The 17,398-nt window shown below is 39.4% G+C and overlaps 1 protein-coding gene across 4 annotated transcripts in view; it reads left to right on the forward strand.

Moving 5' to 3' along the window:
* wdr7 (WD repeat domain 7) overlaps positions 1–15,882 on the forward strand; it is a 99,710-nt gene extending 83,828 nt beyond the window's left edge. For all 4 annotated transcript variants that reach the window (XM_085463099.1, XM_085463096.1, XM_085463098.1 and 1 more), the window contains 6 exons: positions 559–676; positions 789–938; positions 1,319–1,401; positions 1,710–1,809; positions 10,366–10,470; positions 12,644–15,882. In XM_085463099.1, the coding sequence (XP_085319225.1) occupies positions 559–676; positions 789–938; positions 1,319–1,401; positions 1,710–1,809; positions 10,366–10,470; positions 12,644–12,847 (760 nt within the window). In that variant the 3' untranslated portion in view covers positions 12,848–15,882. The remainder of the gene's footprint in view (positions 1–558; positions 677–788; positions 939–1,318; positions 1,402–1,709; positions 1,810–10,365; positions 10,471–12,643) is intronic.
* Positions 15,883–17,398: the final 1,516 nt, after the last annotated feature.

Raw genomic sequence — 17,398 nt, forward strand, 5'->3', positions numbered from 1 at the left:
TTGACATTATAAGCTGCTGGCTAATCTCTTCACTCCATATATTTGTAAAACTCAATCTCGCCGTTGCTTTTCTCAGATTTGTCTTGTTTTCTTCCACTCGCCTAAAGTGGCTGATTGAAATGTCTAAGTCCCCCTTTAGATTTGTAAAATCTCTAAGAGATAAGCCTCGCATGGTTTTCTTATTGTCAACAAATCCCAGCAAAACCACATAAAACAATAATGAGTATGTCCTGGGTTTAAATTTGGTGCTATGGCTTTTTTTTAAGGCCTCATAACTTCATAATCACCAAAGATGGAAGATTCAATTTTCAGTGCTGGGAAACACACTTTGGCTCTGTTTAAAAACTGAAACCAAATCAATTTTACATTCATTCAAAGTGTCACAATTTACAAGCAAAAAAATTGCCTTCCATAGCGATCTTTTCAGCATCAATGTACTGCGATATGTTGTAGTATCAACAGCAAAAATCCCCTAATCTATTGTCTATGAAGAATAAGAGGAACATAAACAGTAATTTCAAACATCTGAATGATACATTTTACTCCCTCGTTCTACAGTGTCACCATGGGTTTGCCCCTCAACCCTCCAGCAGATTCGGCCCGTTCAGCCCGTCACGCCCTCTCTCTTATTGCCACCGCCCGGCCGCCTGCCTTCATCACCACCATTGCAAAAGAGGTGTGTTTTCAGACTTCTTTACCAGCTGCTGAAACCAAAGCCATCTTATTAGGTACTCACCAACTGTTTTCCCTCTCCAGCTCTTATAAATATAAGTGTTATATCTTTTCAGGTTCATCGGCACAACGCTGCTCAGGCGAACTCTCAGTCACAGCAGAACATTCACACGACCACTCTGGCCAGAGCCAAAACAGAGATCCTGCGAGTGATCGACATCCTGATTGAGAAGATGCCTGGAGACGTCGTGGATCTTCTGGTTGAAGTAATTCGAACTATATTTGAGATCGATGAAAGATAACATTCTCAAAAATCCCAGCCAAGGACACAAGCATAATATAATTCAATTAAGTATTTGACTTTACCAAAATAAAAAAGGAGCTCTTTTTACCCTTAGACAACTATTGTTATTAATGACGCCAGTGAAAGCTAGCATCATCCAAAACAGAAAAGACCTAAAAGTGCTGAATCAGAAGCTGCTGGCTAGTCAACCCCATGACTCAGGGTTGGATTTATAAACCAAACTAAAGGAGAGTCAGAGAAGATGATCTGTTCAGACCCTGGCAATAAAAAGTGTTTAATACATGGAAACAAGCTACATAGGTTAACTTCAACTACAATAAAAACTGTTCTCCTGATCCTTAGGTGATGGATATCATCATGTACTGTATTGAAGGTTCTCTGGTGAAGAAGAAAGGACTGCAGGAATGTTTCCCTGCTATTTGCAAGTAAGTTTGTCATCAGGTTCAACCCCAAGTAATATCTTCAAACTGGGAGGGGCTGGGAAAGGCGAGCTGGGCCCTGACTGCTGTGTCTGTGACCGTTTACATTACATTAAGGTGTGTCAGTCTCAGTGTGCTATTAGTGTTTCCGTTTGTTTGTTTACATAAAAATTAACCTTGAGGCGGGGGTGGGGGTGAGCCCCCAGAATTGGACAAGAGGAAGAAAATGGATGAATGAAATCTTCCTTCATCGCTAAACATCTTCCCTTATACAGTGTTAAATGTTCATGTGTGTTTGCTGTCCACCTTTTTAGGTTCTATATGGTTGGCTACTGCGACCGCAGTCACCGCATCGCTGTCGGAGCTCGCCAAGGTTCAGTGGCCCTCTACGATGTCCGTACAGGGAAATGTCAGGTACATCGAAAAACTTAAACTGATCAGCTCAACAGCTGTTTGATTACACCAGATGAAGTTGGTTTTTACTCTGGACCCCAGCTTTACACATCCTTTCTTCCACCGCCTCCTTCACACAGATCATCTTCTTTTTCATTCATTTTCCCACTCTCATCCATCCATCCATCCATCCCACTTTGTATTAATCCACCCCTGCATGTAGCCTTCACGGCCCAAGGCGTTCAACAGATTTCCAACCATAATTATGACTGCACGTGGAAAACCAGCTGTCTCCACAGATAGGTCTTTAGTACAGAGTGCAGGAGGCAAAGAGAGATTTCATCAATGATTAGAAAACCAAAAGGTTAATGTCTGGTATACAAAGTCTTTGAAGCAGGGGAAGGCGAGAAGGTAACCAAAACTCAGATATATTAACTAAACTCTAAGACATCTCAAAACTTAAGCACCATCATGTTTTCATCCTTTTATAATTAGAAAACACATGTGAGCAGGTAAACTGAGTGTTCAGTTTTTGTCTTTGGCTTTTGCACGCACTGATGTCATTATTTGGCCATATTTAATCCATCTGAAACAGCAGATATGACAGAAAATTAAGCATAATAGATGCCTTTAATCTCTGTTTGCTCATTATGTTGGAAAGTTTCCATCTGTTTGCAAACAGGATGCTTTAGCTCAAACTGGAGGAAATGAGGAGGAGCAGAAACGGTAGGTTTAAATGAGAGAGGAGGAGATAAGGAGGAGAGGAGTTTCATTTTTTCACCCCTCAGTAATTGATTAATGATGAAGCAATGACTCTCTTAATCATGTTTGTGTCTCGCGTGTGTGTGTGAGCTGCTGGTCTCCATGTTTGTGTGTATTTCTTGTATGAGCGGGTGTGTGTTGATAATTTGCTGTGTATTGATTTGCAGTAACCTGAGCAGTCTACTCTGGTGGAGGGGGTCATTTATATCTGATAACAGCACGGGCCTTTTCACCCAACATCTCGTTTGATTGTGTGTGTGATTGTGTGTGTGATTTTGTGTGTGTGTGTGTGTGTGTGTGAGAGAGTGAGACAGGAGACACTTTGTGTGTTATTTGCAGTAATTAACTTTTAATAGATAATGGCTTTGTAGGAAGTGTGTCTCTCTCTGCTGGAACCATTACAGGTGTTTTATTTCAGGTGCAACATAAAGCTATTATCTTTATTAACACACTTACAGAAATGGGTAATTAATTCAGCCAGAAAAGAAGAATGTTTAAAGCTCACTATTTCTTAAATGGTCTTCCCACAGCTGTAATTAAAACCTGTACAGCAAGGCTTCTAGCTGCAGCAATGTTCCAGGCACCTAATATTAGTCGATTAAACAGTAGAGGAGTCTAAAAGTGAGCAAACACTAAGAAAACAGTTAAAATTAAGTGCAGGCTAATGGATGAGGTTAAAAATTGGCCAGACAAATACTTTTGCTGTATTTAGGAGTCTTTTAAAAACCAGAATTAGCGTTTATAAATAACCAGCTCTTGAGTGTAACCAGTGGTTTGCACTTTGTTGTAAACCCTCTTTATTTACATACTTGAGAACTTCCCATGATTCAGTAGCTTGGGAAGCCACCTTCTCTCTATGACTTCAGTCTCTCACATCATGGGGGAAGGATTTTGACCAACTTATCTTTACAACATTGCTTCAGTGCATTTAGGTTTGCAGGCATTGGTTTATGCACAATCCTAAGTAGAATATTTTGGTCTGTGGGGGAGTTCATGGATGACTCAATGACCGTAAGGTTACCCTTGTCCTGTAGCTGCAAAGCAAGCCCAAATCAGCACCCCTCCACCACCACCACGGATGGCTATAGCTCAGGCAGTAGAGCAGGTCATCTACTGATCGGAAGGTTGGTGGTTTTGATTCCTTGCTTCCCCTAGTCTGCATGCTAAATATCCTTGGGCAAGATATTAACCCCAAATTGCTCTCTGATGTATCCATCGGAGTATGAATGTGCGTGTTAGTTAGAAAGCACTAAGAAAATGTTCTTGTGCGAATGGGTGTGAATGTGTGAATGCACATTGCTTTGAGTGCTCAGAAGAGTAGAAAAGCGCTATATAAGAACCAGTCCATTTACCACCACCACCGCTGATACGTTGTTTGGTTTTCTCCAAACGTGGTGGTGCTGCGCATTATGCTTGAACATGGTAAATGGCCTGTATTTGTATAGCGCTTTTACTTAGTCCCTAAGGACCCCAAAGCGCTTTACACATTCAGTCATCCACCCATTCACACACACATTCACACACTGGCGATGCCAAGCTACCAGTCAGGCGCACTGACAGAGGCGAGGCTGCCGGACACTGGCGCCACCGGGCCCTCTGACCACCACCAGTAGGCAACGGCTGAAGTGTCTTGCCCAAGGACACAACGACCGAGACTGTTGGAGCCGGGGCTCGAACTGGCAACCTTCCGATTACAAGACGAACTGCCACGATCGCCCCTCTTCTTCAACATCACCACTTTGGTTTCGTCTGTCTAAGGGACATTGTTCCAGAAGTCATGTGGTTTGTTCAGATGCAAGTACAACAATGATTTTTTTGAGGAAAAAAATCATTTAATTTGCAGTGCAGCGTGTCACTTACATCACCGAGCAGAGAAAACCTCTTTCACTTCTGAGGAAAAATATTTTTTTGTTGCAACTCTTTGACTGCAGAATAATACAAAACCGAAGTTTTCTGAACTACACTTTAGATTGTTGCACCAGACTCAGTTTAGAAAATCATGCACTCATAATAGTCAGCTTGCCAATGTCCATCCATCCAGCAGGGGGGCTGTTCCAAGTTACACAAGTAAATTGCTGTGTACTCAAAAGGGGAATTCGGAAACGGTGTGTTGCATCACCTCGAAGAATGTCAGCTGTCAGTTTGTGTTCATGACAACTTAAAATAATCATCACAATAGGGGCCAGCTTTGTCCTCCATGGGGCTAAATTTTTTTTTTTTTTTTAATTTTAAAAATTAAACGCAGCAGCAGAAAGTTGTCAGATCTCTTTAGAGACTTCTGAATAAACGGCATCTCCTTGGAAAAATGGGAACATCTCGATTTCCAAGAATTTCAGAGGAGCTAAATTGTTTGACTTGTTTTAGTGTATTTAAAACAAAGTGAGAAGGAGGAGAGAAAGGAGAGACGACCTCTTTGAAATAGTGGAGGAGGCGAAAAATGGGGACCAGAAGAAAAGCAAAGACGGAGAGTAGAAGGAGATGAGAGGCAGTTTTTGTTCATAATCAATCTTTGCATGTGTGTGTGTGCAAGCGGGTGTGTGTGTGTGTCCAACCGTAGCTAGCTAGTCCCCGCATGACCATCTGCCACGGCTTTGATCAGCCTCCGTGAACAGCCCTTTGTCAGCAGCGTGTGTGTGTGTGTGTCTCCAGCTGCTTGCTTCTTTAACAGACTCTACTCAGTCTACTAATTGAACACAAAGAAACAATCTGAGTGATTTCGTACCTCTTTTTGCATCTGTTTCTCTCTAACAGCTGAAACCTGCAGCTGAAGGTGGCAGCGTAGCCAAAATTAACCTGAAGAATCGTCTCCCGCAATGCATGACATGATGAATTAATGTAAACTGTGTCCCTATTCTGGTGGTAATTGGGCTACTGTGATACCTACACCACGTTCAGCTGCTATTTGCTGTGTAAAACACTCTATGAGGAATATGTTTTTAACTGCAGATGTTCCTGGAAACTAAATGCTAAAGTTATAAATGAGGGGAAAAATGAGTCTAAAAGTAAGAAGACGTACTCTGGTCATATAAATAGTGTCTGTGTATTTAAGTGCTATTTGAAAGTATTAATCTAGTTCTTTGATAACCATATTGCATTTTAAATGGACGATGATTTGGGTAGAAGCCTCAGTTAGATGTCAGTTTAATCCCACAGCCAATAAACAGCCACTCCTCTTATAATTCAAAGTACTGTTTCTACCTTTAAATTGTTACGATGTTCAAGTTTAGTTAAAAATTTGAAAGATTCTAATTTCTGGTGTCAACTAGCGAGAGCAGTAACAGCTTCTAGTCCACCAGTCACACTCACCCTTGTTTTTCTAGCTGTACTTATTGTTGACAGGAGGAAGTTGGTTTTATTCCTGTAGCTGTCTTGGTCCTGGGTTGTTTTTTTGTGTTGAGTTTTTTGTCCACACATAACAACTTCTCACTATTATAATTCCCATCTGATGATAACATACGGGGTACTGCCCGTCCAAAACCCCCCAAAGAACCCTCTCCTATTGGTTAACGTAATAGTTGTTCAGCAAGGGGGCGGGATTTACAAGCTGTCAGTCTTCGTCAGAGAAGATGGAATAATAAAATGGGGTGAAGCACCCATGTGATGCACACGCGCACATACACACACAGACACACAGAGCGGAGCCCCAGGCGTCAGGTGTATTGGAGTACAGAGTGCTGTAAATGGTTTCAGTGTGCTTCACTGCGCTCTGATAGGTTGATTGATTTGGTAGGCAGTCCACTGTGACACACACACACACACACACACACACACACACACACACACACACACACACAGATCATAATATATATGGAAGCATCAATGTTTAATCCATGTTATACAATTTGTTTTCTACATTATTTTTTATTTCACCTTCTCTGCATGAGGATCTGAGGAAGACAAAATAATATTTAAATGAAGTGATTAAAACTAACAGTGACTGTGAACCAAAGCGTGATGATCGCTGCTATGAGCAAGAAGGAAGGATGTCAGGCAGAGGAGCTAGTTCATGCATCCACAGTGAGGAAAAACAAAGATACCTCCTCAATTTCTGACTTTTAGAGGGCATCTGAACAAAATGGCAGCTGCACATCAAATGAAACTGTCCCCACATAGCAATGTCAGAATCCTCTGTTTATTGTCAGGAACTCAAAAATTGTCTAAAAAAAACAAAACAAGATAAACACCTGAATATAAGTAACTAGCTCTCATGTGTGTCTAAACCTAAATTTGTTCTGTTTTCTAAGCACAAGAGCTGGGAGACTGTGTAGTTGACTGATGAAGCCGATGGAGAAGAGCCCAAAACTCCAGTTCCTCTAATGCCCACCTGAAGCTCCAGACTTTAATTTTGAAATGTCCAACTTTACAGCAGAAATTAACAAAAAACTGCACGAGGGGTAGAATTTGTCTGCTAGACTTTACATCTGCAAATTTGAATCACTGAATTAGATATTTTGGAGCATTTTACCATTCTACTACATTCCCAGGTTGTCTTCTCTTGTTTTCATTGTGTGTTCTCCCATTACCTCACATTATCAGCTAGGGCTGTGCGATATGATCAAAATCTCATATCCCGATATAAGACATTTATCGTCCCGACAACAATATATATCACGAAACTTTTACATTTTCTGTACATTCTGTGAATCTCAGGCAATCATCTCGACTCATCTTCACTGGCCATGCTGGTATTCTCTGTGCCTGCATCCACGTGGTGACTGTAAGCACCATTTATAGTTCATGTTTTTATTTGAGGTAATTTGTTTGATGCATATTCTGAAATTTGATATTTGAGAATAATGTATTTTGTTATCATTTCAGTTTATTTTGAAAAACCTTAACAGGATCTTTAGCTTTATAGTAAAAGGTTTATGTGGAAAATAAACAAGCGGACGTGGAGCCGCACGCTGGATTTATCGTCGTTGTTGCTAACGACAACGCATAAAAACAGTCGGTAGTCCGTCTGTAGTGTGGTTATTTAAACATAAGAGAAAGAGAGAACTTTAAGAAATTAATATAATCACTACAGTGACCATCAAAATGATGAAAATATTGCCATTAACAGTTTATTTTGCAACACCACGAAACAAATGTGCGTAATATGAAACGATAGATGCTTTCACATCATCTGATATATATATATATATATATATATATATATATATATATATTTATTTATTTATTTATTTATTTATTTATTTTGCGGTATTGTTATATCGAACAGCTCTATTACCAGCAGTTTTAAAATCATGTATCACTTCTATGCTGATGACACTACGTCTCTTTTAAATCTCACGAATTGGATAAGTTGTTTTAAAATTTCAAATCAATGTCATTTTTATTTATATAGCACCAAATCACAACAGCAGTCACCTCAAGTCACTTTACATTGTAATGCCATTTTAAAATCTTGGTTCGGTCTTTTATGCCCTCACCGGGTGAGGCCCCCAACCTGCACTATGGAAATAATCCATTCATGTGGTCAGGTTCTCAGACAGGGGCTTTTTTGTGATTCCGCTGAAAACTAAAGATGATTGGGTCTTCCAGACCCCAAAACTTCCAAAACTATGGACATCTTACCACTATCTTTTCACAACCTTGACTCCATGGTTGTCCTGTTCTTTGACCTCATCCTTGTCTGAACAGATTCATTTTAAACCCCCAGTTTAAAATAAATCTGCTGAGACAAGCAATTGCGGTAGTGTCTGTGTTTTGTGTTTTCCTGGGCATTTGGCTGTTTTGGTTTATTTACCTTTGTAAAAGCAGGTTGTGACTCTTCTTGGTCTCGAAAAGCACTTTGAAGACAGTTTACTTATTGGTTTTGGATTAACATGACTGTGGGCATTTTGACTTAGAGCAACTGGATGTAGTTGTCATATTTCCCTCTCAGTGGCTTCAGTATCCTTTAGTTAGGGCTGATGATTGTTTGCAGACAAACCGCATTTACTCTGTTTTTGATCATTTTCCCTTTAAGGTGAGTAGTGACAGGAAATGAGATTTGGGATCTCTCCTAAGAGATAGAAAAATGGAGGGGAAAAGTAGAGATGAAGACAGACACTGAATGGGGGGAAGAGAGGGATGAAGGAAATAAAAATAATTCTGCTTTTTTCCCAGACAACACTGCTGGAATCTAATAGGGTTTGCCCTTTAAAGGGGGGAAAAAAAGGAGGGAGAGAACGAATTAGAAAGATGAGATTTTCATTTCATTGTGTTATTATTTTTTTTTTTAAGCTTTAATCGCCACACACTGGTTATTATTTCAGAGTCTGGGTGCCTGAGGCGACGCGTCTTAATCTCATCTGGAGGTGAGAGTTTGTAATCCCAGTCGCAAGAAAAGGCAAGCGGGTGGGGGGGGGGGTGATTTCTTTTATTGCGTTACACACCCTGCATCTGGTGGGACAGTTTATTGTGTTACACGCAGCGGTATATTTTGTCCCCAGAGTTCTGGAGGCGAATGGCAGCATCTGTCGGACCAGAAGCTGCCACCCATCTGATGGAATTATCTCTGCCAAAGCGAACACGTGCTGTCGATGCAGAGTTTTTCTAAAATGCCTCAATGAAATTTCAACAAGGGCCAAAATTTGTTTTTCATTCAGGCTTCATCACAGAGCAGAGTTTATTGAACTGAACCTCCAGCCATCAGAAAGAGGAACTGTCTGGGAAATCGGGGCATGCTCTCATTTTAGCGGCTTTAAGTGATGATAGTGAGTGATGTGCTGTTGGCTGATAAAACTGTAAAGTGATACTGTAAAGTGGTATTTTGTTCTGGTCTGTTGTCAGTGTTATAAAACCCTCAATAAAAATGGCTTCCCATCATCACAGCAACAAACAGAGCAACAAGCTCTCGTCAGAAGAGGGTTGGACATGTCAGAACTGTGCTTTTTATAGATGGCTATTTAAAGTGTAAAGCAGACAAATGTGGGGAATCAAAACCACAAACGTATTAATAAATAAGTAATAAAAGAGGTCTTTCTTTACCTGTTTGGTTGATAGGTTGCCTGCCTAATTGATTGGCTGTTTAGCTACATGCCTGCCTTCTTGTTTGGGTGGTTGCTTACGCACCTGGCTAGCTGGTTGACTGGTTATCCACCTTGTTGTTTGGTTGCATGGCTGCCTGGTTGACTGGTTGTTTCGTTGCTTCCCTGTTTGATTGCCTGGTTCCTGGTTTGGTTGCCTTCCTATTTGTTTTATTGAATTCAAGAATTATTGGCTTAGTTTAGTTATCCACCTGGTTGGCTGGTTGTATGCCTGGCTGGTTGCCCTCCTGGGTGGTTAGTTGATTGCCTACCTGTTTCTGTTTTGGTTGGTTACCAGATGTATTGGTTGATTCGGATGTCTAATTGATTTGAGTGGTTTGTTTTTCTTAGATATTAATTCATAAAACATCACAAAGATTGAATAATTTTATTTTCTTCTGAATTTACATTTACGTTTTCTTGTGTTTATTTACTTTACACTTTCCCCTAATTTATTTTTGTTTTAAATGTTTAACCAGTTGGTGGAAAATTAATTCCATAGCACAGTTTGAATTAGACCACCTCATTTGTCTTCTGAGTAAAGTACTTGTGGTAAATGTTAAAGAGTAAATATTTTAACAGGCTGATTTCTGCATGTTGACACCATCAACACACAGTTTATGACTCCTGGAGTTTTAAATGAAGTTTGCATAAGTTTTTCATTTAACAGTTACTAGTAAAAAGAGAAACGAGCATTGATGCTCTGTTTTGTTTTCCATCTACGGCATGTTTTTTATTCACTTTATTTTATTCTTCATTTGTTTTTAATGAGTTTGTTTTATCCCATATTGTTCCTCTGTAGAACATTCACGGTCACAAAGGTCCAATCACAGCGGTATCATTCGCCCCTGATGGCCGTTATCTGGCAACCTACTCCAGCGCTGACAGCCATATCTCCTTCTGGCAGGTAAGACTCACCCATACAGACACATACAAACTATCTTAATGCAATCCTTCTGAAGTCGTTAACTATTTTGTGGTAAGACTGTATAGAGTCAGATTTACAAAGGTGAGTTTGTTTCTGATGTAATAAACATGGACTTGGGTTTGTGGTTTGATATGAACTTCCAGTATATTTAAAGCAGATTTAAAGCTTTATGTGAAGGGCAACCTTTTTTGCACATTTCCACCCTTGTCTTTTTATTCAAGCAAAAAAACGTTACACAAAACTAAAGAAATAGATTAGATAAAATAGATAAAAGAAAGGATGTGGTTTATGCAGTGCAAGAAATTAGACTGACCCTTTGTGCAGCTTTTTGCTTTTAAAAAAGTTTATTCTATGAGACAAGAGAATAACTTATTTCTAAATTAATATTTATATTATAAATCGGGGGGGAAAACAATAGCTAAGGATTTCTTTAGTATATATACAGTGGAATAAATGCTGAGCCCTCCTTTAGACTCCTCCCTGCAGGTATCTTAAAGTTTACATGAAATCTGCCAAGTGTAAAGAGCTATCAGTTTATCAGCATGCAAACAGCTTCAGATTTCACTTCTTTTCAGACAAACCAGTGGTGGATTTGAACAAATTAAAAAATACTGTCCAGTTGGCTGCTTTCAGTCATGACTGTTCTGTACAGTGGGTTAAAAACATAAAAAACTGAATTTAGATATTTTCATTTACATGTTTACTTTTAATTCCACTGTATCTACACAAACTAAAAAATTAACTTGAAAATAAAAGTCTTAACACATAAAGCATCTAAATAAACTCTAACAAACTCAGATAACCGATCAGGCTCCTCTTATCTTCTTCCAGGAACCGTTATTTTGAGTGAAAGGTCTTTACGACCTCTGACACAGATGTCTCCACACACACACACACACACACACACACACACACACACACACACACACACACACGTTAATGGCATTACTGTAAGCATAAACCACTGTAAGCGCGCCGGCAAGACGGCTGCTGTGGTAATGAGCTGGCAGACGCTCTGTCGGGGCGTGTGTGTGTGTGTATGTGTGTGAGGCAGTGTAGTCTTGGTTTCCACTCGCTGTGTATTTCCTACATAGACACACTCTGGGGTTAAACTCCAGGTTTTCCCTCTGAGACGTCTTCACAGGGTTCAGCAGAAACTGATGATCATCGGATGTTCAATAACTAATTTTTGTCAAAATGAGGGAGGAGATATCAGCTCTCAGTAGAAAGAGAAGGCAGTGTTTCCTACACAGACTTCACATGAGCGCATGAGTGGGACGTTCAGGTTTATTAATGGCTGTCTGAGAATGACACCATTCCCTTGCTTTTGTTTTGAAAATTCAGGCAATACTGACCAGCTAGCCCAGCTCTTCCTGCCTTATGTTTTATCAGTTACCTGCTGCTCCATAAAATCGTTCTTTAAATTGTATTTAACCAGAAAGTGATACTTGAATAATATGCAGAAAACCAAGACTATGACAAAAAAGGCTCACAGAAATAGTTATAAAGTGGGTTTTCATTTTCCAGAAATGAAACTGTGAGATCAAAAATCTCTTTTAAAAGAGTACCCATGGATGAAGGTGGACCAATCCAGTCTACTGTGGATGGCTTTGCAAACTGCAAAAGTTGTTATTCAGAAAAGTCATTAATGATTCCATCTCACCAATAGCTGCATTTGCACTTACGTTAAAAACAAAGATAGCTTACTACCCATTGGTTTTACTGATTTGGCCCATCTGAGATCAACTTGTGGTGGTATGTATGTTCCCCAGGAACTAAAATTAATTTAACATACCTGACCTGCTCCAATACTGAAAAAACATCCATACAGCCAAACTTCAAACCTCCCAGGCTGGCTGAGCAATAAACTGGTTAAAATCCTCCAGGTTGCTAGTGACCTGTTTAGTGTTTGGGAAGTGCAAGTATCATAGTGATTCTCCCTGTTTTAGTCCACCAACTTTACTTTATCCAAGAAACTTGAATTGAAAGCATCTTCTAGCTTCTAGTTTATAAAACTCTGCTTGTTTAGCACATTGCTAAAAATGAAACTTAACCCTAAATTGGTCACCTATGAACACCTGGCAAATGTTAAAAGGCTTTGATTGATAGATAAGGTGAATGTGTGGCTTCATGTGTTGTTGGTCCTCCTCAGATGAACACCAGTCTGCTGGGCAGCATCGGAATGCTGAACTCTGCTCCTCAGCTTCGCTGCATCAAGACGTACCAGGTTCCTCCGGTCCAGCCGGCCTCCCCAGGCTCCCAGAACCACCTGAAGCTTGCCCGTCTCATCTGGACGTCCAACCGCAATGTCATCCTGATGGCCCATGATGGCAAGGAGCATCGCTTCATGGTCTAAATCCAAGCTGTATTTACTTCTGACAGACCTGGGCCTGGTAGGAGGTTTTTCCTTTGAAGCAGACTCTAGAAAGCTACACTCTGGATTTATTTGGTGGTAATTTTGGTATTTGCAGTTCAGATGATATTTTAGTGGCCAAGTCTTAGAGTTAAGAGATTCGAAGTATGATCAAAACTAATAGTTGAGGTCAAAATCTGAAGGAATGATAAAAGCCCAGCTCAGGCCCAGGTTTGGACCAGATTCATGTTCTCATTTTATCTCCTGCAGTAATCATTGTAAGGAAAGTGACTGTGTGATATCTTTATAGGCCGTGATAGAAGCCTTGTTTACATGATTTGCATTGATGTATTTTTAATCATTTACTTTGCCATTCCTATTTATTTGCCGTTGATGCTGGATGTCACAGACACTCCAAACCTTTGCTGTTAATTTAAGTCTCCTTTTTCATTTTTTTTTTTTTAATTTTATTTCAGTTCCAGTAATTGGATCACTTGATTAATAAATGTTTTCTATGTATGGGAGGTATTTACTTTGGTGATTAAACTTTGATTAAAATGTGTATTTTGGGGGGTAGAAAATGGTGAAAGGAATTAGTTTGACCTCTGGCCTTAGGTACGCTCCGACCTCTGTAAGACCAGTACATGCATTTCACCTTTCAAGCTGCACAAATGTGCGTGTGCACATGTGAGTATTTTTGTGACACCTTGGAAGCTTTTGAAACCTCTCTGGCTTCACACAGAAGTGTTTGTGTGTGTGTCTGCACCCAAGTGTATTTTCACTGTTAAACACACATTCTCACTTCAGACTGCTCGTCCTGAAAGTCCCATTAAAGCTTTGGAGGTTGGAGGTGTAGCTGCTCTTACGGCAGATATGTAAAAGGAGACAAATTAATGCTATTTTGGTCACCTTTAAATTTAAATTAAGTTAGATACATCATCAGTGGTTACCAGTAAATGGGGTTTTTTTTAATGGGAAAGCTCAGTTTAGCTCCCAATGTTTGGTCATTTTTAAGAAAAAAAAATCATATTTCTTGTGTTTGTTAATTTCACTTGTCGCATGAACGTTTACCCCTCGTTTTGTATGTCAACTGGTTCGTAGCTGGCTGATCCTCAGCCTTCAGCACCTTCATAAAGCAAAATATTCACTTTTTGGTCTAAAATATCTAATGAAATACTTCTATTTCCACCTCTTCATATTATTTTTTTATTCTTCCAGTGAAATCATTCCTATCACTTCCACAAAGTTTCTCTGGACTTTGTTTCTCTTTTCAAAGGCTAAAAATTCTGGAGGTTAATACATTTAAAACAAAAGTTTAAAAAAAAACTCCTTTTTTCCCACTGGATTGTTTCTTTGCAGAGGACAACACTGTATATTTGGCAGTTGCACGTGAAATCGTCATCGTCCTCTTCTTGCAATTCACATCTGACTTTTGAAATATATCTATGACTATAAATGTGTCCATATTCAGCCAACATATCCTCAGAGCCATTGTGCAATGTATGTAGGCTGTTCATGTTGTATAGTGATCTGAGCATCTGTCCTGTTTTGTATGTATTGTGGCTAATGTGGCGAATTTCCACTTTTCCAGTTCACAATTTCCAGTCCATTTTCAAGCCTCTGCCAGCAGTTTTTTTTGTTTTTGTTTTTGTTTTTTTAAACCACAAATCACTTATTTTGGAAAATGTGCTTTTCCTATTGGTTAACAAGAAGGACCAAATTTATTTAGCATAAGTTAAAAGAGCCAAAATGGAAAAGTCGTCTTATGACACTAAAAATACATGATGCAGAGATACATTTATATTTAAAATGCTATCATTCTAGATTTACCTTGTTTGCCCCAAGCCAAGTACAACCATCACCTCTTAGGAGGAAGATGATGAAATTTAACAATAGCAAACTAGCAGAAGTTGCACATTCTGCAGAGGGATAAACAAACTCTACAGTGTTGGTACATGATTACATCGATGTTAGGGGTGCTTAGAGATGCAACAAAGGACATTTCCAACGGCAAAATTTTACCATCAGGTTTTTGAGCTCTGTTCTTTGTGGTTGATGACACATTTTTGCACATTATTACTTTAAAAATTTTTTTAACTGTTTTAGTACTCAGAGTTTTATTCAGAAATTGAATTCTATCTATATATAAATATATGCAAATATATTTATAGTGTTTTCTGTCAGTTGTACTGGGCTTAGATTTTTGTGACTCTTGCAAAATGCTCAAACTTGCTTTGCTTCTATTTTCTCCCCTCGTCATTCTCCTCTCTCCAGCTCCTGTCAGTTTCATTAGTGCAGTCAGAAAGCTTCTAACACCGATACACACCTGTAAACCCGGGCGTGTCAAAGCTTTTCACAAGTTCCTCCAGCATTTCGTCAGACGGCTTCTTTTTGAAAACACGCACACACAAACAGTCCACCAGGTCCTGACAGCTTTGAGATCTTAATCTTTCGTTTTCTCCAGCACACTTAACAGTTTGAAAAAATATGTTTTTGGCAGCCTCTCGAGGGAGGAAGGGTGAGGAAAAATGAAGGAGGCAGAGAGGAAGAGCTGAGGAGTAAATAACAAGTGAGGAAGATCTGGTCATCCAGCCAGAAAAAGAGGTTCTGCTGTGAAGGTAGTGAACCAAAATGGTTAGAACCTACTGGGGATTTTTCTTTTTTAAACACACGAGGTACATTTGCTGGAAATATCCAAACTGGAGATGGTAAAACTCATCTTTAACCAGCTGTTTACAACAAAGTGAAGCAGTCTTGTTACTTTAATATAGAAACTCGCCCATTTTCTGCTTATATTTTCTTCTTCTTGTACAGCCGAACACCTGCTTTCTTACTTGCAGTCTACACTAAACGAAATCTGTGTTTCTTACTCATTTTAGTTTGATTGTATTTATTGTTTACAGAGTGTTTAAGAGTGTGTGATGTATTGCATGTATGAGCTTAACGTGACGTAACAGAACAGGTTGATTCTACTGTGCATCCTATAAATCTGCTGTGTAAAACTGTTGTCATCATGTCCAATAAAGATGAAAATGTGACTGTGGTGGTCAAATGATGCATCTGTTTTATTCTCTACACTCTGATCTTTCTTTCCAAATGATCATGGCAACTTTTATTAACCAAAAGCTCCTGACATGTTATTAGGGAAAGACTTAATGATGGAGTCATCCATCTTTCACGTATACTTATCAGGGTCGGGGACTGGAGCCTACAGGTTTGCTTGCATTTCTGTTCATATTACCACACACCTCTGATTAAAACACCTTTAAAAATTACTATGTTTTATATTTTATATTTCTCTCTATCTGCTCCTTTGAAAAACTTGATTATTAACAAAAATTTCCACCAGAACCCGTCAGAATCACCAGATATACAGGACTGTACAAGTCTTGAAGTAGGCCTCATTTCTTTATATTTTGCTTTCAAGAAGCAATTTTTAAAGTGGTCTTCAGCAATAATTCTCTTTCTGAATGTCTGGAGGCTTTTCTTTTGGACATTGCTATCATCTTCACTCATTTTCAGTTGAGTCCTTGTATTTGACCATTTTCAGAGAAATGTCTGTTTTTAGTTGTTTGTCCAGCCACTTATCACTGACCTATGACTCATATTCAAGTATAAAAAGTTGTTCAACCGGAGGGATAAACCAATGTTGTGTCTAACAGACAACTTGGCAAATAATCAATTTCCAATTGTACCTTTAGACACTTTGTTACTAGCAGCCTGTCAGTAAAACACATAATTTGTGCAAATGGTAACAGCTTGAGAAGCATAAAATTGTATTTTTGCACCATTAAGGTGATTCTCAAAAAGCTATTACCCAAAAACTTAATCTGGACAAGTGAAGGATGAGAGGAATGGCAAAAAACCCCTAAAAAAAAATCTACCTGCAGCAAGTCATTGTTTGGAGCAACACTTCAGCCAGTGTTGTTGGGGATTTTATCAAAACCTGATGGAATTACAAATGTGGAAAAGTACTCTCAGACTTGAATGAACCGTGATAGCTAAGCATCTGATTGGCAACATCTTCATGTATCATCTTCATTTATCATTTGTCAAACACACTGTTAATGCAGTAAAAGGATAGACCCCCCCCCCCCCAACAATGTTATCATGGATTGGTCTCCCCAGAGCCCAGGGCCCGTATCCCTAAAGAATCTTTGTGCAAAAAGTGGCTCCTAGCGGCCAAATTCTAAGAAAATTCTCAGAGTCATGACGTTTTCTTAGAATTTCCCCTAAAAGTGACATGACAATCCCAGTTAATATAAAAGCTATTCCTCAAGATTCCTAGCGCTTAAAAGGGCTCCTAAGGCGAGATCTGCTAAGAGCAGGGAAGAGGACTTTTAGTGGCTTAGGAGTTCCCCTAAGCAGCTGCACAAAATGGCCAACAGAAGAGGCAGGAGAGATGTCCTGCAAACACTGGATGACAGGGAATTATTGAGACGCTACAGATTGGATCGTGCAGGAATCATGTTTGTGGAGGATCTCCTTAGAGATGCAATTACTTCACCAACTCGACGCCACAACGCTATTACACCGGAGACGAAAGTAATCACA

Source organism: Copadichromis virginalis, linkage group LG7, assembly GCF_057382275.1.
Source record: "Copadichromis virginalis isolate Kocher_CV1m ecotype Utaka linkage group LG7, C_Virginalis_male_GT1.1, whole genome shotgun sequence".
Classification (NCBI taxonomy): domain Eukaryota; kingdom Metazoa; phylum Chordata; class Actinopteri; order Cichliformes; family Cichlidae; genus Copadichromis; species Copadichromis virginalis.